This window comes from Lynx rufus, unplaced genomic scaffold (genome assembly GCF_022079265.1).
Source record: "Lynx rufus isolate CCGP_SWC_20201006 ecotype Redwood Valley unplaced genomic scaffold, mLynRuf1.p SCAF_5, whole genome shotgun sequence".
NCBI classification, from domain to species: Eukaryota; Metazoa; Chordata; class Mammalia; order Carnivora; family Felidae; genus Lynx; species Lynx rufus.
The window spans coordinates 74,743,524-74,770,500 of NW_025814867.1; the positions used below are offsets into that span (position 1 = coordinate 74,743,524).

Below are 26,977 nucleotides of genomic sequence, written 5' to 3' on the forward strand. Positions count from 1 at the left end.
TCATTTCTTACAAGTCAAGTTTTGTTTGTCTGAGGAAGTCTCTCTCTTTCCCTCATGTTTGAAGGACAGTTTCACTGGACACAGAATTCTATATTAGGGTTTTTTTTTTTCTTTCAACGCTTTATAAATATTTCACTCCACCTTATTCTTGCTTAAGCCTGGTATACTTATCCTTGTTTCTCTATAGGTAAGGGGTTCTTGCCCCTTGTGTTTTTTTCCAAGATTTTCTATTTGTCTTTGGTTTCCTGCAGTCTGAATAGTATTCAAAAATGTTTTGATATTTATCCTGCTTGGTGTCCTCTGAGCTTCCTGGTGCTATGGTTTGGTTTTTGGAACATTAGAAAATTTGGTAATTTTGGAACATTTCTGGTCATTATCACTGCAAATATTTCTCTTGGTTTCTTTCTTCCCCTTGTAGTGTTCAAATAATACATATGTTACTTCTTTTAAAATTGTCCCACACAGTCATTAGACATTATGTTCTGTTTGTTTTCATTCTTATTTCTCTTTGCATTTCTATTTGGGAAGTTTCCACTGACATATGTTCAAGGTCGCTGATTCTTTCCTCAGCTGTGTCCGGTCTACTAAGGAGTCCATCAAATGCATTCTTATTTCTGTTCCAGTGTTTTTGATTCCTAGCATTTTCTTTTGACTTTTCTCTTAGAGTGTCTGTCTCTCTGCTTACAGTTCCCAAATGTTCTTGCATGTGGTCTGCTCAGTCCATTAGAGCCCTTAACATATTAATCAGTTACTTTAACCTCTATATCTGATAATTCCAGAATTTGTGGTTCTGGTGTTTGCTTTGTCTCCTCGCACCGTGCTTTTTCTTGCCTTTTAGCATGCCTTGTAATTTTTTTTGGTTAAAAGCCGTACATGAGGTATCACATAATGATTAATAAGGCAAACAGACTTTTAATGTAAGGTTTAATGTTAACCTAGCTAGGAGACTGGGTTTAATGTCTGCAGTAGCTGTAGGTACCAAAGGCTTGTATCCTCTAGGGTCCTTGTTTTGTTTTGTTTCTCCTGTTGTCTTTGACTATGAACTCTTCTTAAATAGAGCCTGTGCCTTGCAGTTCTTGCAGTTCTAACCCCATTATTATACTGGGGCCCTGGTGACATGGTAGAAGGGCGCAGGGGAGAGAAAGCATTCTGTAACCTAATGATTAAGTCTCAGGATTTTATTTTATATCTATCTATCTATCTATCTATCTATCTATCTATCTATCTATCTTAAATCTCAGTCTTTTACTGGGCCTGTATCCTTGTATACTACAGGCGACTATGCTCATGAACACACCATCCTCTTTCTTTCTTTCTCTCTTTCTTTCTCTTTTTTTCTTTCTTTCCTTCTTTCTTTTTCTTTGTATCTATCTATCTATCTATCTATCTATCTATCTATCTATTAGAGTAAGCTGTACACCCAACATGGAACCTGAACTCACGACCCCAAGATCAAGAGTCCCACGCTTCACTTACTGAGCCAGCCAGGAGCCCCCGATTAGTGTTTCTTAGCATTTTTTTTTCTTTACATAGAATAGGAAAGCTGGAAAGGGGTGAGAGTTGGCTAACTGCCCTTCTCACAGGACAGAAAAGGTGCTGGTAAAACTTCCCCTGCAGAGCTGGCCTTTGTTAGGGAGAACAGATCACTCTGGGCCTATTTCAAATGGTTACAATTCTCCTCTCTCTGTCCCCAAGCAGGAGGGAATTTTTCCTGGATTCTCACTGTGAGAACCTGGTGGTGTTCTTGAAGGGAAAACTCATGAAAATTCAGGGTTCCCCTAACACTGGACCTTGAGGAGTTTCTCACTATCAAGCTAGTCAACACCCAGAATCCCCAAAGAAGTGTTCCTATCAGTTTATGGGTGCAGTGGCTTCTGCTCTGGGCAAGCGGACCTTGGCTGTGATTCGCTGTATTCATGCGCCATCCAGATTTCAGGGTGGTGGTCTGCCCTGCGGCCCCAGCTCTCTGATGCGTCTAAAATTCACTGACTCTCATTTTGTTCAGATTTTTACTTGCTTTTCGGATGCGGGTGCCAACTTCAAAACTCCTTACGTGTTGGAATCGAATGGTTTGCTTTTCAAATTCCAACTGTAAAATTTTACTTCTATTGACACTCCCTTTTCTTTTAGCTGCTTCCGGGAAAGGGGCACTGTAGCAAGGACTCCAGGTTTTGAAAGGAACACACACCAGCAGCACAACGCAGCTTTTTTCCGAGTTCTCAGAAGTTGCAAATACTTATTCCTTTCGCTGCTTATAAGAGAAACTAATTGAGGACCTGTGTTCTGTTATGATTTCTGTAGTCTTCGGATCGCTTTTGTTATTTTCCTTTTTCTAACTAATCCTTTGCTGTGCTGCTTTATCTAACGTAGAGATCCTGCAGCACAGTGCGTAAGCACCAGGAGGCGCACCAAATCTCAGCTCTTCCAATTCAGCCACTGCTGGGATCTGGTTACATAGACAGAGACAGCTGGAGTCAACCAAGAACGCCTTGGTATTTTCTAAGAGTTCTATAGTTTTTATTTTCCTACCTACATTTTTAACCCATCTAGAATATATATTGAATATAAAATGAGAAAGGAACCTGATTTCTTTTTTATCTTCCAAAATAGTACACTTTGAAGATTGTTTTCTATCCCAGCCTTTCAGATAAGCTCAACAGTTCTGAGCAGATTTATAAAACATCTTGATATCTACTTTCCTCAGTTATAAGCACCACCTTGACAATCTTCCGGCACTCCATTAACTCAACAGCTAATTATTTAGTAATTAATTAATCAATTACTATAATTAATTGTTATATAGTAAAATAGTATAATTACCATGACATTAAAATATTACTAGAAAGTTCAGAATAAATATATACAGAAATACTATTACTCATATTAGGAGAATGAGATTATGAGTGACTTTGTTTTCTATCATCTGTATTTTCCATGTTTGTAATGTGGAAATTTATACTTGTTTATAATAATATATATAATAATATAATAAGTATAAATATAGTAATATTTATATTACTTCTATATTATAAAAAAATATTATTATTGATGCCTGTCATGAAGAAAGTAGCATGCCAGGTGATATATAGGGGAAAACAAAAAGGAACATACTACCACGTCGTTACATACTACCACGTCGTTGATTCCCAAGAGCTTCCAAGCTATTGGGGAAACAAATTACAATGTGAGGTAATATACAGCTAACATTTCACATGCAAAGAATTTACATCTTGGAAAAATGTTATTGAGTTATGGTCACTGGAATAGCTAGCTGATGGCTCCACGGCAATTCTAACTCAAGAGTATGTCAATTTGGATAGTCAGCCTATTCTCCTTTGAAATGTATTGTGAAAGGGAGCCCTCAGTTGACCCTGGAATTTCCTCCAGTTTTGCCTCACTTTCCACTAACAGGTGGCATATGACGCACTCTCCTAATCAATTGGCCTATTTTAAAATTCACTTTTGTTTTTACTATCAAACTCTAAATGAATTTAGCTTAGCATGCCATGCTCAGGGTCAATTCGAAGTTTTGTAGCACTTGAAACAAAAACAATTTGGGGGCCATCTTTAAGAAGAATACAAAGTTAGGTATAAGATCTTAGAAGAGGCTCAGACAAGGGAAGGGCCTAAAGCTTCAGGGTATATTACCTTCAAGATAAATCCCTCTCCTTTCACATAGTTCCCAAGTGAATTATTCTTTATAGAGTCACTTAACCAACAGGTTTTATATACATATATAATTACCACAAAATCTATGAAACGAGAAGCTTTTATAGTCAGTATCTTATTTTAAGCAATACATATGAAAGTAAGATTCCAGAAAATAAAAAAATTAGAAATTCACGTGGCATTTGTTATAGCAGTACCTAGAGAAGCAGTTTAGTACAGTGTCTTAGAGTGTGAATTCTGAATTCAAATCCCAGCTTCACCACTCCCCAACTGGGAGACCTCAAGCAAGTCATATGACCACTCTGTTCCTCAGTGTCCTCACCTGCAAAATAGGAATAGGCCTACCCACAGGATTGTTGCAGGAATTAGATCAGAATTAGGACGGTAAGATTATGGTAAGTGAAATATAAGGGTGAGGTGTTAGTATTATTACTTGTTAACATATCACTTACAATTCAATTTAGGTATCTATTTCTAAAAATCTCAATGGATGCTTATAGAGTTCTGTAAGATAAAACTTAATTTTTTATAAGAATTAAAAAAAAAATTTTAATGTTTATTTTTGAGAGACAGAGACAGAGAGAGAAGCAGAGAGAGGGAGACACAGAATCCAAAGCAGACTCCAGGCTCTGAGCTGTCAGCACAGAACCCTACGCGGGACTCAAACTCACAAACCATGAGATCATGACCTGAGCCGAAGTTGGACACTAAACCGAGTGAGTCACCCAGGTGCCCCCCCCTTTTTTTATTTTGAAAAAAACCCTAAGTTCCATCAATAAGAAATTGACTGAATAAATTAATGGTACATCAATATCATGGAACTATTAAGCCCAATAAAAAGAATAAGGCAGACCTATATTTACTGACAGAAAGATGGCTATGATGTAATATTAGCATATAATACTATGTAAGGTTCTACTCACTGCACTTCTGTATGTAGTTTGTACTCTGTGAGTATATGTATGTGTATTTCTATTCACTTAGAAAATACCTGGAGGGATGCATACCATACTACACTAAGTGGTTACATCAGGGGGTGGGATTGGGGAATTTAATGTACTTATGTACTACTAGAACTTTACATTTCATATAGTTTGCCTACATTTCTTTTAAAGTTTAATTTTAAAAATCTGACTCAGAAAAAAAGCCAAACCCACCTTGGCGTGTCCACAAACTTCTCAATCAGCATAGCATCATCATTGAAAGACTTCTTAGCTTCTCTCCGTGCTGATTCTAACTGCTCTTGAAATTCTTCTTCAGATCTAACGATCCTCATTCCCTAAGAGGGCAAGATAGTTAAGACCGCAAACTAAATACAACAGAGAAGACTATCCTGAAATGAAAAACATGAGCACGCACAATCTTACTTTTCCTCCTCCACCACGGACGGCTTTAATCATGACAGGATAACCTATTCTCCCCGCATGCTCCCTCAGACACCGATCCGACTGGTCCTCTCCATGATATCCCTCCACAACAGGCACTCCGGCAGCAGCCATTAGGGATTTGGATGTGCTTTCGAATAAAAAAGAGGAGGTGCCTCAATTCTGCGAATTATTTCATACAAGAGAAGAACAAAACAGCCCAATCTACAAAATACAAGGGAACTTTTTAAATAAAATATCCCAGAGTTAAAAAAAAAAAAAAAAAAAGACTGCAGTCTGAGACAACAAATATTAACACAAATATTAAAATATTAGTTTTCTTGTGATAACTAGGAATCCAGTTTTTCATGTGATAGTTCATCCCACCTTGTTTTTAATTCCCCAAACTTGGGGGAGAGGGGAAAGTGGGTGATGGGCATGGAGGAGGGCACTTGTTGGGATGAGCACTGGGTGTTGTATGGAAACCAATTTGACAATATATTTAAAAAAAAAATTCCCCAAACTAATCCAGATATTGATTAGAAACGCTAATGAATTGAACATTTCTGTAACTCACTGGAGTGGCAGATAAAACACATAAGCCTATAACAACAAACATGGATTACCATATCTATTATAGGTAGACCATTTCAATTGACCTTCCTATGGTTATATTTAAAAGATATAAACTCATACCTCTTTATACCCATGTCTCTAATTGCAGATGAAGGAGGACCTATAAAAATAATTCCTTCTTGTTTGCAGAGTTCGGCAAATTCCATGTTTTCTGAAAGAAAACCATATCCTGGATGGATAGCCTAGAAGTGAGAATGGAAGGACAAACTTAGCACTGTGATGCAGGTGATGTCATATTTCTGAGGAAGCCTCTCCCTACACTGGTGATAGGTACACTATGGGTACTATCAAGATCTGTTTCCAAAGACATATCTGAAACGTTCATACTAAAGTTCTGAAGACTTACCTGATCCAGAAAAATCTATACTTCTTTTTACTGTGGTAATATATACACAACATAAAATTTACCATTTTAACCACTTTTAAGCGTACAGTTCATTGGCATTAATGGACGTTCATAATGCTGTGCAACCGTCACCACTATCCGTTTCCAGAATGTTGCCATCACCCAAACGGAGACTCTGTACCCATTAAATATTAATTCCACAGTCCCTGATAACCTCTATTTTACTTTCTGTCTCTGTGAATACCCAATCGAGGCACCTAATATAAATGGAATTGTACAATATTTGTCTTTTTGTGTACAGCTTATTTCATTTAGCATTATGTTTTCAAGTTCTTCCATGTTGTTGCATGTGTCAGAATTCCATTCCTTTTCATGGCTGGATAATATTACTGCATATTCCACAGTTTTTTTTACACATTCATCTTTTGATGGACGTGTGGATTGTTTCCACCTTTTGCTTTTGTGACTAACACTGCTGTGAACATTGGTGTACAAGTACCTGTTTGAGTCGCTGCTTTAAATTCTTTTAGGTATATAAGTGAAATTGTTGGATCATATAGAAGAATCTGTATTTTATTTTTTACATGCTTTTAAAAATTTGTTTATTTTGAGACAGAGTGTGAGCACGAGCGGGGGAGGGGCAGACAGAGAATCCCAAGCAGGCTCTGCACTGTCAGTTCGTGGGGCTTGAACCCATGAAACACAAGATCATGACCCAAGCCAAAATCAAGAGTCAGATGCTTAACCGACTAAGCCACCCCAGGTGCTCCCCAAATTGGTATTTTAATTATACTGCTATTAGGATAGAATGTCAATTGAATATTTGCAAGCAGGAGTAAAGGGCAGGGTGGGGAGGGTGTTGTTCACTCTGTCTCCATACAAAGCTGGCCTGGAATTGAAACCATGGTACCCAAAAGCTAAAAGGAACACACTAGCACAATAATACCTTGTTTATCTTCAGGTCACTATCTGCCAATGTCACCTTTCCAGAAAAAAAGCTAAGAAGCAAACAAAAAGTCATATATTAAAGTCTACATATACTTTAGTGAACAAGGACCTCCTTATATGTTAACCTAGTCACTTACAACTTACTCAGAATTGTAAGAAATGTATCTGGTTTTCTAGCCCACCGAACAGGAAAATTAGTACCCGAAGAACAGTATGATTCCTAAGAGCAAACATACTGACAGCAAAAAGGGAGGATACAGAGGAAAGCAAAAAGCAGAATAGGCTTACATGATTCAGTGAGGGATAAAGCAACTTCCTCTCTAACCTCAACAGCCCCGAAGGCATTTTTGTTCTTCAAAAATAATAAGTATATATAATAATTATAACCAAGAGGATGTAAGAAGAAAAAAGCACAGCCAACACTATTTCAAAACAGATAAATTCAAAGAATAGTTATGTTTCAAAATTAAAGGGGTGCCCTTCAGATATCTGGGAAAGTCACATGAACAGAAAAACCCAAATCTTAGTGACAGCAAACAACAAAATCCTAGATAATAAAATGCTAGACAATCACATTTTAATGTCAGTTTGATGTCTTTTTTTTAAATGTTTATATTTATTTTTTAGAGAGAAAAAGAGAGAGTACACACATGCACACATACGAGCAGGGGAGGGGCAGAGAGAGAGGGAGAAAGAGACTCCTGAGCAGGCTCCACGCTTTAAGTGCACTCGGACTCGGGGCTTGAACTCATGAACCGAACCGTGAGATCATGACCTGAGCCAAAATGAAGAGTCAGTTAAGTAACTGACTAAGCCACCCAGGTGCCCCCCAAGCTGGAGGTCTTTTAAACCAAAGTTCAATTTTAGTAAATTTATATAAATACCAAATATTATTTATTTGAGGCAAAGTGAAACAGGTCTACCTCCCAGTCCTCCTTGGTTTTTTAGCAGCTTTTTGTTTTTAGGCACGATTTACAATACACAGCATTCACTCATGTATAGTTTGATGAATTTAACAAATTTATACAACTGTACAACTATTACTACAATCCAGTTTTAGAACACTTATATCACTTGAAAAAGTTCCTCTGTGCTTCTATGCATAATTGATTAATCCCTGTTCCCAGAACCAAGCAATTACTGACCCGTTTTTTGGTCTCTTAGAATTTTGCTGTTTTTAAGAAATCTCATATAAATGGAACCACATAGTACGTAGTCTTATGTGTCTGGCTTCTTTAACTTAGCCTAATGTTCTGTGGTTCAGCCTTGTTGTATGCATCATAGTTCATTTCTTTTTATAAATCTTTTTACATTTGTTTACGCACTGAATGGATATCCCACATTTTGTTTATCATTCATTTGGATTTTTCCAGTTTTGGACTATTTTGAATAATGCTGTTATGAACACTCATGTACAAGTAAGTCTGTGTGAACATATTTTTCATTTCTCTTGGGTAAATACCCCAGAGTGCAAGCAATTGTTGGGTCAAAATACGGTAAATATATGCTTAACTTCTTAAAAACAGCCAGTTTTCTAAAGTGGCTGTACTATTTTGAGTTTCCACCAGCAATGTATGATGGTTCTAAGTTTCTCCATATCCCTGTCAACATGAGGTATTATCAGTCTTTTTGATTTTAGCCTTTCTATTGTGTATGCAGTAATGCTGCATTCTTAAAACATCTTCATTGACATGTAATTAATATGCCATAAACTTAGCCAATCCAATGAATTTTATTATTATTCAGAATTGTGCAATCATTACCATAGTCTGTTACTAAGATCTAATAATGTAACTTTTCATTACCCTAAAAAGAAACTCCATGCCTGTTAGCAGTTATCTTCCATTCCTTACATATGTCCAGGCCTATGGAGCCACTAATCCACTTTGTTTCTAGAGGTCTGCTTATTTTGGACAGTCCATATAAATGGAATCACATAATACATACAGTCTTCAGTGACTGGCTTCTTTCACTGAACACAACATTTTCAAGGTTCATACATTTTTTAGCATGTATCAGCACATCACTCCTTTTCATTGGTGATTTTAGGTTTATCTTTTTGCATATAAATATCCAATTGTTCCAGCACAATCTGTTGAAAAGACTATATTTTCCACTGAATTACTTTACCGCCTTTGTTAAAAAATGAATTGACCATATATGTGTGAGTTTATTTGGGGAGTTCCTATTTGGCTGCAATGACTATATTTACTCTTCTGATAGCATACTGTCTTGGTTACTGTAGCTTTACAATGCATTCTGAAATCTGAGAGTCTACAAATTTATTGTCTTTTCAAGATTCTTTTAACTATATACTAGACCTTTGGGCTATTTTAGGACCAGCTTGTCAATATCGACCAAAAAAAAGCCAACTGGGATTTTGATAAAGGTTGCCTTAAATTTACAGACCAATCTGGAAAGAACTGCCATCGTAACATATTGATTCTTCCAATGATATATCTATCCATTTATTTAGAACTTCTTTTCTTGCAGCAACATGTTATAGTTTTTATACATACGTCTTCAACTGATTTTGCTAACTGAGTTTTACTAATGTTATTGTGAATATAACTGTTCCCTTAATTTCATTTTCAAGGTGAGGTGTTGCTAGCCTCCTTTCTTTTGAACAGATACTTAATTCAAGAGAACTCTGATGAACTAGATAAATATTCTTTCTCTATAACTAAAAAGAAAGGCAGCTGTTTCCTTACAAAAATAAAGTCCAACCACACATTATGGGAATGGCCTCAAGAAGTTTTAGCTGATTTATATTAAGAACAATTTAATATATCCAGATCACAGAATTCTTGAGCATTTGAATATATCGGAAAGGAAAACTCAACAACACTACTGTAACCAGGGAGCTAATTTCTCTAGCCATCAGGCATGTATGTATTTAGCCGCCAATTCACTCTAGTGGATCACAGGATTGTAAGCCTGTTAACGTCGTTCATTCCATAGTACTAACATGCCTTTACCAGTAAAGATACAAACTGTTGTCTCTTACCCTTAAATCTCTGCCAAAATAATTTATTCCACGCTTTTAGTTTGTAACCTTTCTGCTGTGCTTGTTCAAACATATGTACAGATCCAAAGTTGTTGCTGTTGGCTCTATCTTCAAGCAGAAATGAGATATGTTCTTCCCATGGTGGAGAGAACAAGTCATACTCTTTATTTTTTTCACTTATTTTTGTTTAACGTTTATTTATTTTGAGAGAGAGAGCAAATGGGAGAGGGGTGGGAGGGGGGCGGGAGACACAGAATCCCAAGCAGGCTCCGCACCATCAGTGCAGAGCCCAATGTAGGGCTTGAACTCACAAACCGTGAGATAATGACCTGAGCCAAAATGAAGAGTTGGATGCCTAGCCAACTGAGTCACCCAGGCACCCCTCATTTATTATTTTTTTAATAGGCTCCACACCCAGTGTGGTGTCCAATGTGGGGCTTGAACTCACGACCCCGAGATCAAGACCTGAGCTGAGATTAAGAGTTGGATGCTTAACTGAGTAAGCCACCCAGGTGTCTGAAGCCTGAAATTTCTGAGTAAATACTACCTTCCCTTTTCTCAAAATGCAGGGCAACGAAGTTCTACTGCTCAGCCTCGTCTGATATAGGGCTAGAAGTCAGGAGACTCTTGTTTAATCCTGTCTTATTCAATGATAAATTTTGCTTTCAAAGCACCTGGGGATCTTAATAAAAATGCAAAGTATGCATAAAAATATAAACTACAGTGGCTTGGGGTGAGGCCGAAGAGTCTGCATTTCTACAGTGTTCCCAAACAATGCCATGGAACATGCTCTGATTAGCGAGACTAGATGATTTTGGATATCATGTAACCTTCTGTGCATTAGATTTTACATTTGTAAAATGGAGGTAATAATACTATGTCATATATGTTCAAACACGTGATAAACATATGAAGTGCTATTTCTGTTATAGTGCTTGCATTCCTAAGGAAATATACAAAGTCCATGTATTAGTATCATCTTTGTACATTCCTAGGGGTTTTTTACTCCAACAGATAACTAAAAAGTTTAGAAACAAACATATTTTAAATACCTGTGTGTATAAATTAATGCCTAAGTTATTCAGTCTAGGAACTGATTCTAAAGAAGAGAACACTGGGGTGCCTGGGTGGCTCAGTTGGTTAAGCGTCCGACTCTTGATTTCAGCTCAGGTCATGATCTCACTGTTGGTGAGTTTGAGCCCTGCATGGGGCTTTGTGCTGACAGCTGTGGAGCCTGCTTGGGATTCTCTCCACCCCCCCCTCCCCGCCCCTCCCTCGCTCACGCTCTCTCTCTCAAAATAAAATAAATAAACTTTAGGGAAAAAAAAAAAAGAAGTGAACCGGATGCAGTGTTATCAGCCCCACCTTTGCCCCCATCCATCCCGCCAGTCTAAGCCAGACCGGCATGACCTTATTACCTGAGCAGCAGAGATCTTGGCCACTTGAATGATTTTCTCCATAGAAAGGTAGCTCTGCTGGGAGGGAGCGGGGCCAATAGAATATGCTTCATCTGCCTGTTGAGGAATATTACATGCTTACACGGCTAGCACACACTAGTACACGACAGAACTGCTTCAGGGTCATCTGATTATTATAAATAAAAAGGGTGGCTCCCCAAGAACAATGCAAGAAATAAGAAACAGAAGGACCAGCTCATGTCTATGTTATAAAAATAAGCCAGTTTGGAATCTCTGCAAGAAGAGGATGCCCAAACTTGATTTTTATGTATAAACTAAACACTAGATAGAGTGAAATAAAATGTCTTTAGGATAAAAAGCAACAGGCATTAACCACAGTATCATCATTAGTAACAATAATAACTTTAAATGTATCTAATGCCAAAACTTTGCCAATTTGCCAAGACACAAAACATAGGACAGTTGTATACAGCAAGAAATAAAATTATGACGTTTACTGAAGTTTATATAATTATTTAGGCAGGATGATAATGCTCTTTCTATCCATTTGTGAACTACTTTATACCGTCCTTTAAAACTTTCACATAATCACAGCATCCCTTGAAGCAGACAAGACAGAAAACATCATTCATTTATTCAAAGACTTACTGAATGTCAACCAGGTGCCATGCTTTGAGGTGGGAGCTGCCTGTAGAAGAGTAAACAATGTCCCTGTCTAGAGGGAGACAGACATCAAACACACATTCATATATTTAATGACAACTGTGAGAAAGGTCATGAAGGAAAAACAAAGGACACAATGCAGGCGAAGAGGAAGACTGATCAGGCCTAAGGGTGCTCAAAGAAAGACTGGGAAGGAAGATCAGCGGCTCCTCCAGGATGACCAGGGCTTGGCCAGGCAAATGGGTGCAGGATGTGGAGTTGAGAACAGGAATGGAGATGGGGGCAAGCCTCCCAAACAGAGCAAACAACATATATGAAGGTCCTGGGGTGGGAAGAAACTTGGCCCATTTGAGGGACTGACAGAGAAGCTTGGGTGGTTGGAGCCCAGTGCACAAGGGGTCAGGGACCAGAGATGTGTCTGGACAGACCAGGGAGCACAGATTTCAGAGGGCCTCACGGGAGGTTAAAGCTTTGGATTTTCTCCTAAGGTAACACATAATGAGGTTTTTTGGTTGTCATTTTTTGTTTCTAAACTTTAATTCCACAAAACACAAATCCATTCTCCTTCTAAAAAATGTGAATAGGGGCACCTGGGTGGCTCAGTCCGTTGGGCATCAGACTTTGGCTCAGGTCATGATCTCGCGGTCCAGGAGTTCGAGCCCCACACTGAGCTCTGTGCTGACAGCTCAGAGCCTGGAGCCTGCTTCGGATTCTGTGTCTCCCTCTCTCTCTGCCCCTCCCCTACTTTCTCTCTTTCTCTCTCTCTCTATCTCTAAAAAAAATTTTTTTTAAATTAAAATAATGTGAATAATAATACAAAGGCAAAGGAGTCTTTTGGCACCACCTTCTCCCTCACTTCAAACCTCCTCCAGATAAAACCACTATGATCTTTGGGACATATTTTTTCCATATCCATATTCCTATTTACTTATATATATTTACATAAGCACATACAGTTTTAGCTTTTGTTTTTAGTTTTTACACAAACAGGATCAAACTCCTGTAATTGTTGTTTTCATTAACAGTAGGTCTTGGGAGCTCTTTCCTTGCTAGTGCACGTATGTCTACCTCATTTTTTATAACAATGGCATAATGTTCCACAGTATGGAGGTACCAAAGTTCATTTAATCACGTACATCTGAACAGACATTTAGGTCATAATGGCAAAAAACTGGATGCTGGCAGCATTCCTATACATGCCTCTGCTTGCACATGCATGTGAACATGTCTCTGGACAGAGATCTAGAGGTATGTTTGCAAGGCTGGGTGAAGGATGTAACATTTTAATAGCTCCTGGTTGATCATCCCTTGAACTGGTGTCACCAACACACATCTCCATCAATGTACCAATTTCTAACCACATTAACCAACACTGAATATTATCCGTCTTTTAAATTCTTGCTAGTCCGGTAGATGATAAAAAGGCTTAAGTTATTTAAAGCAGAGGAGTAACATCAAAAATCTGATTTTAGGCAATCAGTCTGGATGAAACATAGAACATACCATGGGAGAGGTCAAGATGAAAGTAGGGAGACCACTTAGGAGGCTACCACATCGGGCCGGTGAGGGTGATGCCAGCTACGACTTAAGGTACTGGTGGCAGAGGGCAGAAAGAAGCGGAAAGAAGTGTCTGGGAAACAGAATAAACAGCACTTGGTGACTGTCTAGATGAGGAAGGGGAAGGATGTAGAGTGGCAGGAAGACAGAAGATGTCCAAATACTCCCAGATCTCTGGCATTATGGTTTTTAGGGGCAATGGTGGTGTCATCTGCTGAGTGAGGGAAGTGTGCAGGAAAAGCAGCTTCACCACAGATCAAAGTCATGAGTTCCACGTCAGGCATATTAGTTTGGTACCTGTCACATATCCACGTGGAGACGTCAAGTGGGCAGCTGGGTATACCTGTATCACACTCAAAATGAAGTCTGGGCTAGAAATAGAAATTCGGAAGTGTTTAGCAAAGCCATGGGAGCAGACGAAGTAGAGTGACAGAATACAGTGCGAAAAGAAGATTGAAGATCCTTGAAGAGGTAAGAGGAGGACTCCAGAGCACAGGAAGACAAGTGGCCTTGAACGGGACAAGGACAGACACAGATGCAGTGAAGAGATTCTGCGGCAGGAAGCGCAGTTCTGCTTTCCCTGTGAATCAAGATCATCTGCTGAGGATAGGTGGGTGGAGGGAGAGTCACCAGCTAGAACGGCACAAAGCAGGCTTGAGATGGTCAACACACAGAATGAGAGAGAAAAGTGCCCAGAGAGCGGAGGCTGGTTGCCATGAATTTGTCGCTGCTCAATCTTGCTGTGGGCGTAAAGAAGGCCAGTAGTTGAATTCACCCATGGTTGGCTCTGTCTGGTGAATAATAGCTAGTAACAACTGGTAGCACTTACAGACCTCCGGGAAATGGGATCCTTTCAGTTATAATTTTATAGTTAAGCCAAGGCTCAGAAACATCAGATGACTTGTCAAAGATCCCCTGGCCAGTATGTGGTAGTTGCTAAGACTGGGATCTGGATCCTTCTCGTACATCAGGGACCTGGATATGTGCCACTCAAAGTATGATCGGTGGCCACATTGTGTGAACTGTTTTAACCAACCCTTGATAAGACAGGACCTTGCTGGTAAGTCAACTAAACACAGCAAAACACACTGTTCAGTTCAACTGGTATTACGTTTGGAAAATGTATCCCAACAGGGATAATTAGTGAGCAGTTTGAACTTACCCACTTATGTCCTATTAACACTAGCAAACATAAAATGTCAACATAAAGGAGTAAAATACCAACATAATAAACAAATACAATCACAAAATTTGACTTTCGGTTTTTAACAACATACCATGTCTACATGCATGGAATTCTTGTCGGCCTCACTATAAACAGCCACGGACTGTATTCCCATTTTTTTGGCTGTTCGTATCACCCTGCAGGCAATTTCTCCTCTGTTTGCAATGAGGACCTTGGCAATGTTTCGTCCTGCTTAAAACACCATGAAAATCATACACAAATGTTATTGGAGAACAAAGAATGAAAAAGCAAAATAAAGACTCCATTATATTAATCAGCTGATAAACATTTGTTTTGGTAAAATTAGCATAACAGAGTCTCAAATAGTCATTTTAACTAATATTAGTGCATTTCCTTTCACTGAAATTCAAGATACCCTTTTCTAAAAAAATGTCTATTTACTTAGAGAGAGAGAGAGAGAGAGAGAGAGAGAGAGAGAGAAAGGATTCCAAGCAGGCTCCACACTGTCAGCGCACAGTCTGATGCGAAGCTCAAAGTCACAAACTGTGAGATCATGACCTGAGCCAAACTCAAGAGCCGGATGCTTAACCGACTAAGCCACCCAAGTGCCCCTGAAATCCAAGATACCCTTATTAACATAAACTCTTATATTATTCAGCTTTTTCAACTTTAAAATGAAAAGATGCTTTGATATGCCAAAGGTCAAATTACAATAGCTCCAAAAAACCCCTCATAGTTAATAATAATTAGTCTTTAGTAAGTACTTTTTATGCCGCAGGTCCTGTGCTAAAGACTCAATCTGGATTTAAATCCTCACAATAATCCTATGGAGTAGATACTATTATTGTTACATAAATCTGAAAGATAAAGGAATTACAATTAAAAGAGATACTACTTTCCTGAAATTATGCTCATTTTGTCCTGAAAGTATACTGGCTAAAAGAAATAGCACGTCCAGGATTTGAACCCAGGTTAGGTTCACCTCAGAATCTGAACTTGCAGTTGCTCAACTCCATCGCCTCTATCCCTCTGCACGCAAACACAGGGACGTATGGCTCTCTTGCATGAACACTGAGTGCCGCACCAGGGCACTGGTATCCGTGCCACAGGACATGTTACTGTGTTAATATGTAAAATGCACTTCCGTATCACACATGAAATAAATGCTCCTGGGCAGTTTATAATGGCTATTATTCTAAAACAAATAAGGTTTTCTATAACTTAAAACAATGTTTTTCTATGGGGATCTATGGAGTCTGAGTTGTCACAGGTCACAGGAGCTGCTGGGATGAAGTATGCATGTGTGTGTTGTGGGGAGGAAGCTGCACCCAATCAACCGTGTCTACACTTTCATACGTTTTATCGTTGGGAATTCGCGTAAAATTTTATTTGAAAAAATGTCTGCCACTTATCAGAACGGTTTTAAAGCACTGATTTAGACCATCAGAGTTATGCCTTTCCAATTCACGGCACTGAATGGGATCAAACAGACGGAAGTAACGACATAAATGTAAATGTTTCCAATTATTTCTGTATATATTGTAGACTCAACAACAGGGGAGATTTGACATAAAAGAGGTGGAAACCATGGCTCAATACGTACTAAGAAAATGATCATGAAAATCCCAAATTTCAAAAATATATGAGCACTAATTCTATATATACAAATTAAGGAATTAAGCATTTCCCTCTCTTAGTTCATAATCTGCAAAGCCAAAGCAAATCAAGACTGTACCTGTGGTTGTTGAATACTTCACGGTTCTCTGCCTCCAAGTCCATCTCCTAGCAAATGAATCCAAATGGAATAATAATTAAATAGGATATACAAGATCAGTCATTGTTGTTTCAAAAGAATCAAAGATTTTTTAAATGTTTACTTATTTTAGAGAGACAGACAGTGTGTGTGTGTGTCAGAGTGCATAGGGGAAAGGGCAGTGAGAGAGGGAGACACGGAATCTGAAGCAGGCTCCAGGCTCCAGGCTCTGAGCTGTCAGCACAGAGCCTAACACAGGGCTTGAACTCACAAGCTGTGAGATCATGACCTGAGGTGAAGTCGGAGGCTTCAGGCACCCCTCAGTCATTATATGATTTATTAATTCAAAACCTGAAACCAAGTCTAGATGTGACCTTAGTTAAGCCTGAAGCCTACAAAGTGACTTAATAAGACTTTCTTTGAGGGAAGAAAATTACTCTAGAAACCGGAAGTTACAGTTTTGGCTGTTCTCTCTGGCACTGTGTGTCCTTGAATGGATCACCTAACCTGCTTGCTCCAGAGGCTGGCAAATGGCCACAGAGTCACAATTAGAAAGCCAAGGTACTTCAAGATCATACAGTTCAGCTTTTGCAAACTCTTTCGACTCAACTCAAAGTAAAATTGTATCTGACTTCACAAGTTGGTACACACACAAAACAGAATTTTCGTGACAGAACATTTTCTCTGTGTTTTGATACTTTCTGTTCTATTCCACTTCATTAAATAAAATATGCTGGTCAAACAACAGTTTGAAAAATACCAATCTTCTTCAACCCCTGATAATTAAGGTTTGAACAATTAAGCCCAGAGAAGTAAAGAGAAGGAGCTGATCAAGGGCAGCAGAAAGACTGCTGGCTGTGGGGCCAGAAGAGCCCCACTGACCAGCTGCTGGTGACACCAGGCAAGTCATTTTACATCAGTGTTTCCCCAGTCTTTTTTCATTATGGCCCCCTAATGCAAAAACATAAATACTAAGATTTTGTAGGAGGGGTCGAGCCTTGGAGGGTATAGTAACTATGGTAACATCTAAGATTTTTTCGCTCTCAAGACCCAGTTTTCACTTTACAACTCAGACTTCAGTGTCCTCACATAGGACGGGAGACACCAAGAGATACTTCTCAGTTTTCAAATTAATAAGAAATGGAGAATCAGGGAGGCTAAGTGACTTGTCTGAGGTGTCTTAACTAGGTAGAAGTTTACTAAGGTCTAAAACAATTTTTAAGTTCCATGATACCTATTGGTACAGCAAGTAACAAAACTTTAACCCAGAGGTAACAGAAAGCAGGCCAGATTTACTTTAGGAACAAAAAAGTGTAAGTATAATGCCTATCTGGTGTCAGCTAAAAAGAATACACTGGGAAAAAACCAAATTACAGAAGGAATTCCACCATAGTCTTTTCCACCCATACATGGGAGATTTATTAAAACTATGGTCATAAAGAACTAATCATTTTAGATCATGTACACAGCGGGCGATAAAAACCACAATGTACATTAGATACTAAGCAACTATGTATGTGTAGCATGTATATACTATGCATATAGCTATGTAACTGAACAGAACTAGCATTTCACTGGGGCAGGGGTGCAGGGGGCGGGATTATAACAGTAGGTCAGACAGTCATTGCCCTCTGATGCAAACTCAATCAGATGTTGCCATCCGTGAAGGGCTGGTGGGAAGACCCACAGCTTTGGCACTTGACTCCCACAGGACAGCTTTCTTTCTTTTTTTTTTTTTTAATTTTTTTTTCAACGTTTATTTATTTTTGGGACAGAGAGAGACAGAGCATGAACGGGGGAGGGGCAGAGAGAGAGGGAGACACAGAATCGGAAACAGGCTCCAGGCTCTGAGCCATCAGCCCAGAGCCTGATGCGGGGCTCGAACTCACGGACCGCGAGATCGTGACCTGGCTGAAGTCGGACACTTAACCGACTGCGCCACCCAGGCGCCCCATAGGGCAGCTTTCTCAGGAGGCTATTGCTTTCCCACTTCTTTCCAATTTGACTGACCTCATTCTCTTAATCTTCAAGGAGAAAGACTGTTTTTCCTTATCTTTAAAAGGTATCTTCTGGTTCACAGTATCTTCCCATCACATTCTTCAGATAAGTTTTTTATAAGATTCAAGGCTTGTCCTGGACAGATTTATCTATAAAATGGCTGTTTCTTGGTAAATCCAGCTTAAGATCCTGATTTAGTTTCAAGGCCATTGCTGAACTAAAGTTTTCCTCTGTGATTTTGTAGTGAAAACAGACTGACAATCACATACAGACACACTACTTAACATAATCCTCTATCTCAATGATGTTTTGATAGGTCTACTCTATTTTTCACCATTATCCAAGCTATAGCTTAAAACAATGGCTTAAACAAACAAAATTAAGAAGTTGCTTCCATGAGATAATCCCACCCTGATTCAACATAAATTCTATACCAGTATACTCTTATTTCTAAAATTCTACCATTAGACTTCATTTCTCTGAGTTACTGGAGAATCATGACATACAAGACATGAAAATACTCTCTATAATGATAAGATTTGTAATTCCTTAATGCCATTAAAACTGTAACATTTTCCAGGATGACAGCTACCTGAGAACAGTTCTACACACAGTAGGGAAGATTTGAGAGGGAGAGGGAAGAGAGAGAAAATGGTCTGTGTAATATCCTGAAGAGCCCTGGAAACCTAAGAAAAGAAAAACCAGGAGAAAGAAAAGAGCATTAACATTACTTTCACCAACTGTCTTATTTTACTCTGGGGCTAGTTCTACAATTAAGTAACTCAAATCTAAATACCTCTCCAGTAATTTGTGGAAAATAAAAGCAAACAAAAACCTTGAAACAAAGGCTGTATTTATGGATTGATTCATATGCACCAGATTGTTTGAGCCTCTTTCCATGTATTAATTCATTTAATTCACACAGTGCTAGGTACTAATATTATCTCCTCTAGGAATAGTATCATCACCTCCTCCTAAGTCAGGAAACTGAAGCACAGAGATATTAAGTAATGTGCCCAAGGTTGGGCACACAGCTAGTGAGTAGCCAAGCTGAGAACCCTGGCTTCGGACAGCACAGTCTGTGCCCTTCAGCACTAAGCTACCCTGTCTTTCCAGAACAGAGGAGGAAGTGAAGAGGAGGAAGAAACAAAGCAAGGTAAAGAAGCCTGCTACCAGGAGACCTGAGGATGTCTTCACTACCAAATTTATTGTCATTGAAACTTACAGCTCAAAATTTGAAACTGGTCTGGAGTCAGGTTAGTTAGAGTCATAGCTTTGTTCAAACTTGCCTCTGAGAACTTTTAACAAACCAACCGCTCACCCTCTGGAAGGTAAATTTACTTTTGTTAGCTTGATCCATTCCAACAATGAGAAAGAACTCCACAGAGCCTCTGAACTGGACACCTGACCGGGGCTAGCTGAACCGAAAGGGGCCCGAGGGGCGTCCTGGCTCCATTTCTTACTCCTTGTGTAAACTTGAGCAAGTCGTTGACCCCTCTGAGTTTCACCAGAACGGGGATCATCAACACTCCCCACACAGGGAATGCAGTGAAAACACCATGTTAACGGTTAGCAGCTGTACAAGCGTCTCTCTTGCCCCTGTAGCGAGGGAAGCAGGGATGTGGCAGGCCCAGCTCCACCCCTCCCCCACTGCCCGAAAATGGAAAAACAGAAGCAAATAGAGGCTGCAGAGTGGATACGGGGAGGAAGGGGAAGAAAAGGAAGGGCTGGGTGTGAACAGGTCTCTCCCCCGATGCCAAGACAGAGCAGAACACCGTGAAAGGGGCTGCGGTTTTCCTAACGCTCTCCCCTCCTCCCGCTCGATCCTCGGTCCCCGCGCACCTCTCTCGGCGTGCAGGAGTCCCTTTACACCACCCCTGCCTCCGACCCCGGACGCTGATCCACCGCCCCTCCGCCTCACGTTACCTCGGCGGCAGCAGCAGGCTCGGGACTCGCAGCCACCGGTTCTTCTCTGCCGCCAAGAGCAGCACCGACACCGCAGAGGTTGCCGCCATGGCTCCACAACCCGGTCGCTCTCCGACTTCTGGTTACACCAGCTGCTTCCCACTCCTTGCAAAACCTTTCCTCCGCTCCGCAAGCCTATTGTCCTTCACAGGCCACCGTCCAGGTCCCAGTCGGGCGCTAGGCCTCTAAAGCGTGGTGGGGGGCTCTCCGTCAAAACCAATCAAAGAACAGAGCAGGACTTCGGAGGCGACGATTGGCCAATCGTCCACAAGCCCTCGGAGGTGTGGTCCCTACTTCTCCTTGGCGCAGCGCCTACTGAACCAGGGGTTGGCCCTCATTCACCAAAGGACCTGCGGGTCTGGCTTGTTGTTTCTTCTACTGGCCCGCAGGGTTCCCTCGTTCTCGTCGGGCTTTAAGGAGAACATTCCTCTTGATCTTTATCATTAAAGTTGCGAGAAAGTGGGGGAAGAGGAGTCCCGGGGGAAAACTCAAATGCAGTGAAGGGCAAAATACATAACTTTCTAGTGTTCTCAAGAAAGGGGAGGAAAAAAAAAATAAAAAACAACTAAAATAAAAAAGTCATAACTACTTGAACTTTTAAAAAAGTGTTTTAGTTGGCTTGGGAAAAAGAGGAAGTCAAACCGAAATTGCAGAATATCTAGAAAATAAAAATACTGCATACAGATGCTTGTTTGGACATAGTTAAAGCTGGCTCATAAGCAAATTTATAGTGGAAGTAAATTAATTATCCAATTTAAGGGTTAAAAATATGAAAATAAACATAGGAAAGCAGAAGAAAGAAATTGGTAATGATAAAAGAAATTAATAAATTAAGAAACTAGTAATAAAGGCTAATAAATCCAGAGGTTAGAAAAGAAATTAATAACAGCAAAATAGTTTAACCAGAAAGGGGGGGGGGGCAATGCACATTCGCTGTGATAAAAAAAATAAGTGGGAAAAAGTCACATACAGAAAACAAATTATAGATTTGACTAGTTTTGCTCAACTTTAAGCAAATAAATTTGAAAACTTGGATAAAATGGATGATGTTACAAGAAAATACAATGTACCAAAATAGATCCTGAGATGGAAAATCTAATCAAACGATTACCATAGAAGAACGAGAAAATGTTAGCAAAGAACTATCTTTCCACTACCTTCAGTTCCACCTTCACCTTCACCGCCAAAGCACGTGGCCCAGCTTCTCTCACAAGGAAGTTCCACCAAAATGGTAAATAGTAGTTGACTCCAGTGCTATTAATTCTGTCTTAGAGCACACACACACACAAAGAAAGTCTTTCATTCTATGAAGAGAACATGTCATTGGTACCAAAATTACCAAAGATAGCATGCACACATAATATAGTCCAATTTCACTTATGAATATCAATGTAAAAACTGCCAAATGTTTTATTAATTAAAGTATCTGGTTGCATGTGAAAATAATATACCATGACTTAGGTTTATTCCAGAAATATAAGAATGATTCAATATTAATATAATTAATTAATCTTACTAATAGTTTAAAAGAAAAAAAAAAAAACCTGTGTTCATAGATGCTTAACAGGTCCTTGCTAAAATGGAACATACAGGGGCGCCCGGCTGACTTCGGCTCACGTCATGATCTCGCGGTCCGTGAGTTCGAGCCCCGCGTAGGGCTCTGTGCTGACAGCTTGGAGCCTGTTTCAGGTTCTGTGTCTCCCTCTCTGTGACCCTCCCCCATTCGTGCTCTGTCTCTCTCTGTCTCAATAAATAAATGTTTAAAAAAAAAAACAGCTGGTTTATAGGAGGTTTTAAAAAAATAAATAAAATAAATAAAATGGAACATACATTTTAGATTTTAAGACTTAATCATTAAAGAAGTGATATTTGGACAAGAGGCTAGTTCTCTGAGAAAAAAAGTTGAACCCCTAATCACTTCTTAACACCTAAAATCAAAATAAGTTCCAAGTGAATAAGAGATTAAGTGTAAAAGATGGAAGCATGAAAGAACTAGAAGACACCATGGGAGACTTTAAAAGAGGAAGGTTTTGGGGCGCCTGGGTGGCGCAGTCGGTTAAGCGTCCGACTTCAGCCAGGTCACGATCTCGCGGTCCGTGAGTTCGAGCCCCGCGTCGGGCTCTGGGCTGATGGCTCAGAGCCTGGAGCCTGTTTCCGATTCTGTGTCTCCCTCTCTCTCTGCCCCTCCCCCGTTCATGCTCTGTCTCTCTCTGTCCCAAAAATAAATAAACGTTGAAAAAAAAAAAAAAATTTAAAAGAGGAAGGTTTTTTCTAGGTGTAACACAATACTCAAACTATAACAGAAAAAGAATTAATAAATTCAACTATATAATTTTGTTGAAGATATGCAGAGCAAAACATACTTAGGAAAAAACAAACAGTAAATTGGGAATAATTTTATAACTCTTATCACAGATGAAGGGCTACTTTTCTTAATATATAAATAACTCCCACAAATAAATAAGAGAACTATAATGTAATAGAAAGCTGTCAAAGAATATGAGCAGACCAGTGAAACAAAGTAGAAAGCCCAGAAATAAACCCATGCGTGTATATTATCAACTAGTCGTTGACAAGAGTGCCAGATACACATAATGGGGAGAGGATAGTCTCCTTAGTAAATGGTCCTGGGAAAACTGGATGCCCTCATGCAAAAGAATGAAACTGGACCTCTCTCTTATACCACTAGAGGAAAACATAGGGAAAAAGCTCCTTGGCATTGGTCTTGGCAATGATTTTTTTTCGATATGACACCGAAAGCAAAGGTAACAAAAGCAAAAGTAAACAAGTTGGGACTACATCAAGCTAAAAAGCTTCAGCACAGCAAAGGAGACAGTCAACAAATGAAAAGGCAACTTAAGAATGGGAAAACATAATTGCAAACCCTATATCTGATAAGAGGTTTTGTTGGGGAACGTCATCAAAAAAGATATGACTGACGATTAATCCTTGAGCTGGACTCAGGTGCTCAAAGGCTCCTCACTCCCTCCCCTATCCTTAGACTGTGGGTTCTGCTTGCCTTTCCCACTCCCAGAGGCTGCTCTAAGGACACAGCCTTGAGATGGTGATGTGTTGAAAATGACTGGAGGGTATATGTGACTGAATCCAATTAGGACCTCTTTATAAACTTTTAAGATCTAGCAGGCAGGTGTGGGGATCCAATTGTCTTGCTGCTGCCCAAGACAAGCTTCATATGTAAGTTCTCCTTGCTTATTAAAACTGCCACCTTACCAACCTGGAGTGACCTGCCCCTTCCTTTTGTCTCTCCTTGCCCTCCTTGTATTGGGGCTAAATTTAGATTACACCTGGGAAGCTCCCAGGAGGGTTACAAGCCAACAGGTTAATACCTACAACATAAAGAATTCATTCAACTCAATAGCAAAAAAACCCAAATAATCCAACTTAAAAATGATCAAAGGATTGGAATAGCCACTTTACAAAGAAGACATACAAATAGCCAACACCTATGTCAAAAGGTGCTCAACATTTCTAATCATCAGGGAAATACAAATCAAAACCACAATGAGGGGCACCAGGGTGGCTCAGTGGTTAAGCCTCTAGCTTTTGGTTTTGGCTCAGGTTATGATCTCCAGTTTGTGAGATCCAGCCCCACGTAGATTTTGTGGACCAGTTTCTATCACAACTATTCAACTCTGCTGTTGTAAAGCAGCCATAGACAACATGTAAACAAAAGGGCCCGGATAGCTATACTCCACAAAACTTTATTTACAAAAACAGATGTCCAAACCATGAGCTATAGTTTATTGACCTCTGTCATATTACCCATTTTACAACTGATTACTGTTAGACCCATCTGACTTTATTGCTTAGTGGATATGACAGAATCCAGCTCAAAATGGGCTATTCTGGATATAGGGTAAGTTGGTGTCCCAAAGTCAAGTGTTCCAGGACCCAGTAACATGCCAAGAGCTGACTCTTAAAGGGCATCTATTTCTCTGCAGCAAATGACATGGCCTCGGCCTTACTCCAGAACACCCAGGACCTGTGTTATGATTCTCCTGCTGGAGGTTGCCAAAAATTCCATACTGTCCCTTTTTCACCACTGATATCTCCAACACCCTGAGGTCTGCCTGATTGTAGAGCTCAAGCAGTAGGGCTGATTGCATTATGGCCTAGAGTTGCTGTACTGCCCTCTCCTGTTCTGGCCCCACTCAAAACTGATCACTTTCTATGTCACCTGGTAAATGAGCAGACGACTTTTCCTAGCTGTGGAATGTTGCCTCCAGAACCTAAGAACCTATGGTTTCTTCTTTGTAGAAAGGATGCAACATGCAAAACATCTGCATTTTATTTTGAAGTGGATATATGGCATGGCCCTGACCCCCTGGCTCCCTAAAAATTTCAATGAACTAGTCAGTCCCTGAATCTTCATAGGGTTTGTCTCCTGCTTCCTGGAATACATATTTCTTACCAAGACCTCCAACATAATAATCGCTTTGTGCTTGTCTAATTAGCATAATGTCATCAAAATAATGGTTCACTGTGATGTCCTGTGGGATATCTGTGTGGTCCAGATCTCTTTGGATTATGTTATGACGGAGAGTTAACACATCCCTGAGGCAAAGCTATCAGTTAATGTTGTAGAGCAATGGGCCAACTACCAGCCTTTGTGAAAAGGCAAATCTGCCTGAGCAGCAGCTGGTCCGTACACTGTTAGCACCAGAGCCTGAGAGTCTTCTCTCCTGGGGAGGTGCTACACCTGGGATAGAGTTGGTAGTGGGCTGGAAAGGGCCATGCCCTCATTGCCCTTTGTATAGTTTCCTATTAAGCCATTATTATTAGTGTAAATACTGGAATTTATTTACCTGAATTCCCCCCAGAAAGTACCAGTAATTGAACCTTGAAAATGGACCTGGAATAGCCAGCATCCAAGATGGTCACCGTTGATTTCCACCTCTCCTGGTCTTTACTCCCACATTGTACCAGAGATGGTTGGTGTGACCAATAGAATACAGCACAGGTGATGGTATGTAACTTTTGGGAATAGGTAGTCAGTGTCTCTCTCTTGAATCACTCACCTGGGGAAAGTCAGCTGTCATGATGTGAGCATTCCTATAGATATGCCACATGGTGTGAACTTGGAAGCAGATCCTTCAGCCCCAGTTGAACTTTCAGATGACTGTAACTCTGGTCAGCAGTTTAAATGCCACCTGGTAAGAGACCCTGAGCCAGAACCACCCAGGTAAAGCTGCTGTCAGATTTCTGACCCTCAGAAACTTTGAGAAAATAAATGTTTGTTGTTTTAAGCTGCTAAGTTTTGAGTTAACTTGTTAAGTAGATATACAGGACTAATACACCTAAGACAGGACTTCTTATTTATCTCAATCCACAACAGAGTATATGGTATTTAGAAAGACCTTATTCAGTGTTGGTTGAATGAGTGAATAAATGGATGGATGAATTCGTGGCAGCACTTAAGTAAACCAGTAATCCAGTCTGTTAGTCTGGTCTAAGAGTTGAGAGATTTAACTTATAATTTTAATATGGTTCACTTCTCAAAAATTCAGATTCTTTCAAATAGGTCTTCCTACCTGGTAATAAAGTGGTAGTAGAGAACAAAACAAAGCGAATTATAGAAAGATGATTTAACTTACTGATTCAAGCAAAACTCTCCACTACCATAGTAAAAAGTTTTTATAGCATGAAAATTGAGTTATCAGAAATGAAAGACATAAATTAACCTCCAAAATAAGTTTTTATTACAAAAACTTCTAATTCAATTCATATTCCATTAAGACTAAACTGAGGACCTTGCCAAGCCTACTGACTCATAAGAGAACAAATCAGGAAAGTCATTATGTACTCTGGGGTGACCCAAATTATTCCTTTCCTAAAGAATTCTAGGGGTATGTGGTCTTTTCTGTTAGTATACTTAGTTCGTTTGTTTAGTTGTAAGAACAAGCAGTGAATACAATTCTTGGCAGGCTGCTCTACAGAATAAAGTGTACTAGAAGAGAAAATGTGGTTCTAACAGAGCAGAAGAAGCAAGTTACCACAAGGGGGGGATCTACCTTCAAGAAAGAAAAGTTGGCTGGAGGTTAGATTTCTGTTTTCAAAGAAATAAAAAATGAGTTGAGATGTTTACTCCATTCCTTTATCTTTAGATCCACAGCTGCACAGTCCCATAAAAATGAGAAACTGATGTTTTGCAGAGCCCCTTAGTCTCCTTCAAGGAGGCAGAGAACTTTATTAAAGATCTCCTATTTCATTATGTATCAAGTCCTTTCATGTCCCCTTATCTCTTATGATTCTGGAGAAATTCCTTTTCTCTGTGAAAAAAGGAGCACTTGCTGGTGTGAGGCTTCAGGCAGAATTCAGTGTCATTGTTCTTGTAGCCAAGTTGATGTAGTGAAGTCCGTAGATGTTGGCACCAGACCAACTGGCAGTCAAATTTTGGCTCTGCCATTTGTTAGCTGGGTGACATTGAGGTGATCAATTTCCTCAAG

General features: G+C 39.7%; 1 protein-coding gene across 4 annotated transcripts in view; it reads right to left on the reverse strand.

Annotated features, from left to right (window-relative positions):
* MCCC1 (methylcrotonyl-CoA carboxylase subunit 1) overlaps window positions 1–20,680 on the reverse strand; it is a 58,128-nt gene extending 37,448 nt beyond the window's left edge. Inside the window, exons 1-7 of one of the 4 annotated variants that reach the window (XM_047099183.1) lie at window positions 20,472–20,677; window positions 16,530–16,576; window positions 14,886–15,022; window positions 11,389–11,484; window positions 5,730–5,851; window positions 5,037–5,184; window positions 4,827–4,948 (exon numbers count right to left, since the gene is read on the reverse strand). In XM_047099183.1, the coding sequence (XP_046955139.1) occupies window positions 4,827–4,948; window positions 5,037–5,184; window positions 5,730–5,851; window positions 11,389–11,484; window positions 14,886–15,022; window positions 16,530–16,576; window positions 20,472–20,560 (761 nt within the window). In that variant the 5' untranslated portion in view covers window positions 20,561–20,677. Of the gene's footprint in view, window positions 1–4,826; window positions 4,949–5,036; window positions 5,185–5,729; window positions 5,852–11,388; window positions 11,485–14,885; window positions 15,026–16,529; window positions 16,577–20,471 lie in introns of all 4 variants that reach the window. The other 3 variants (XM_047099182.1, XM_047099184.1, XM_047099185.1) reach the window with 3 other exon arrangements.
* Window positions 20,681–26,977: the final 6,297 nt, after the last annotated feature.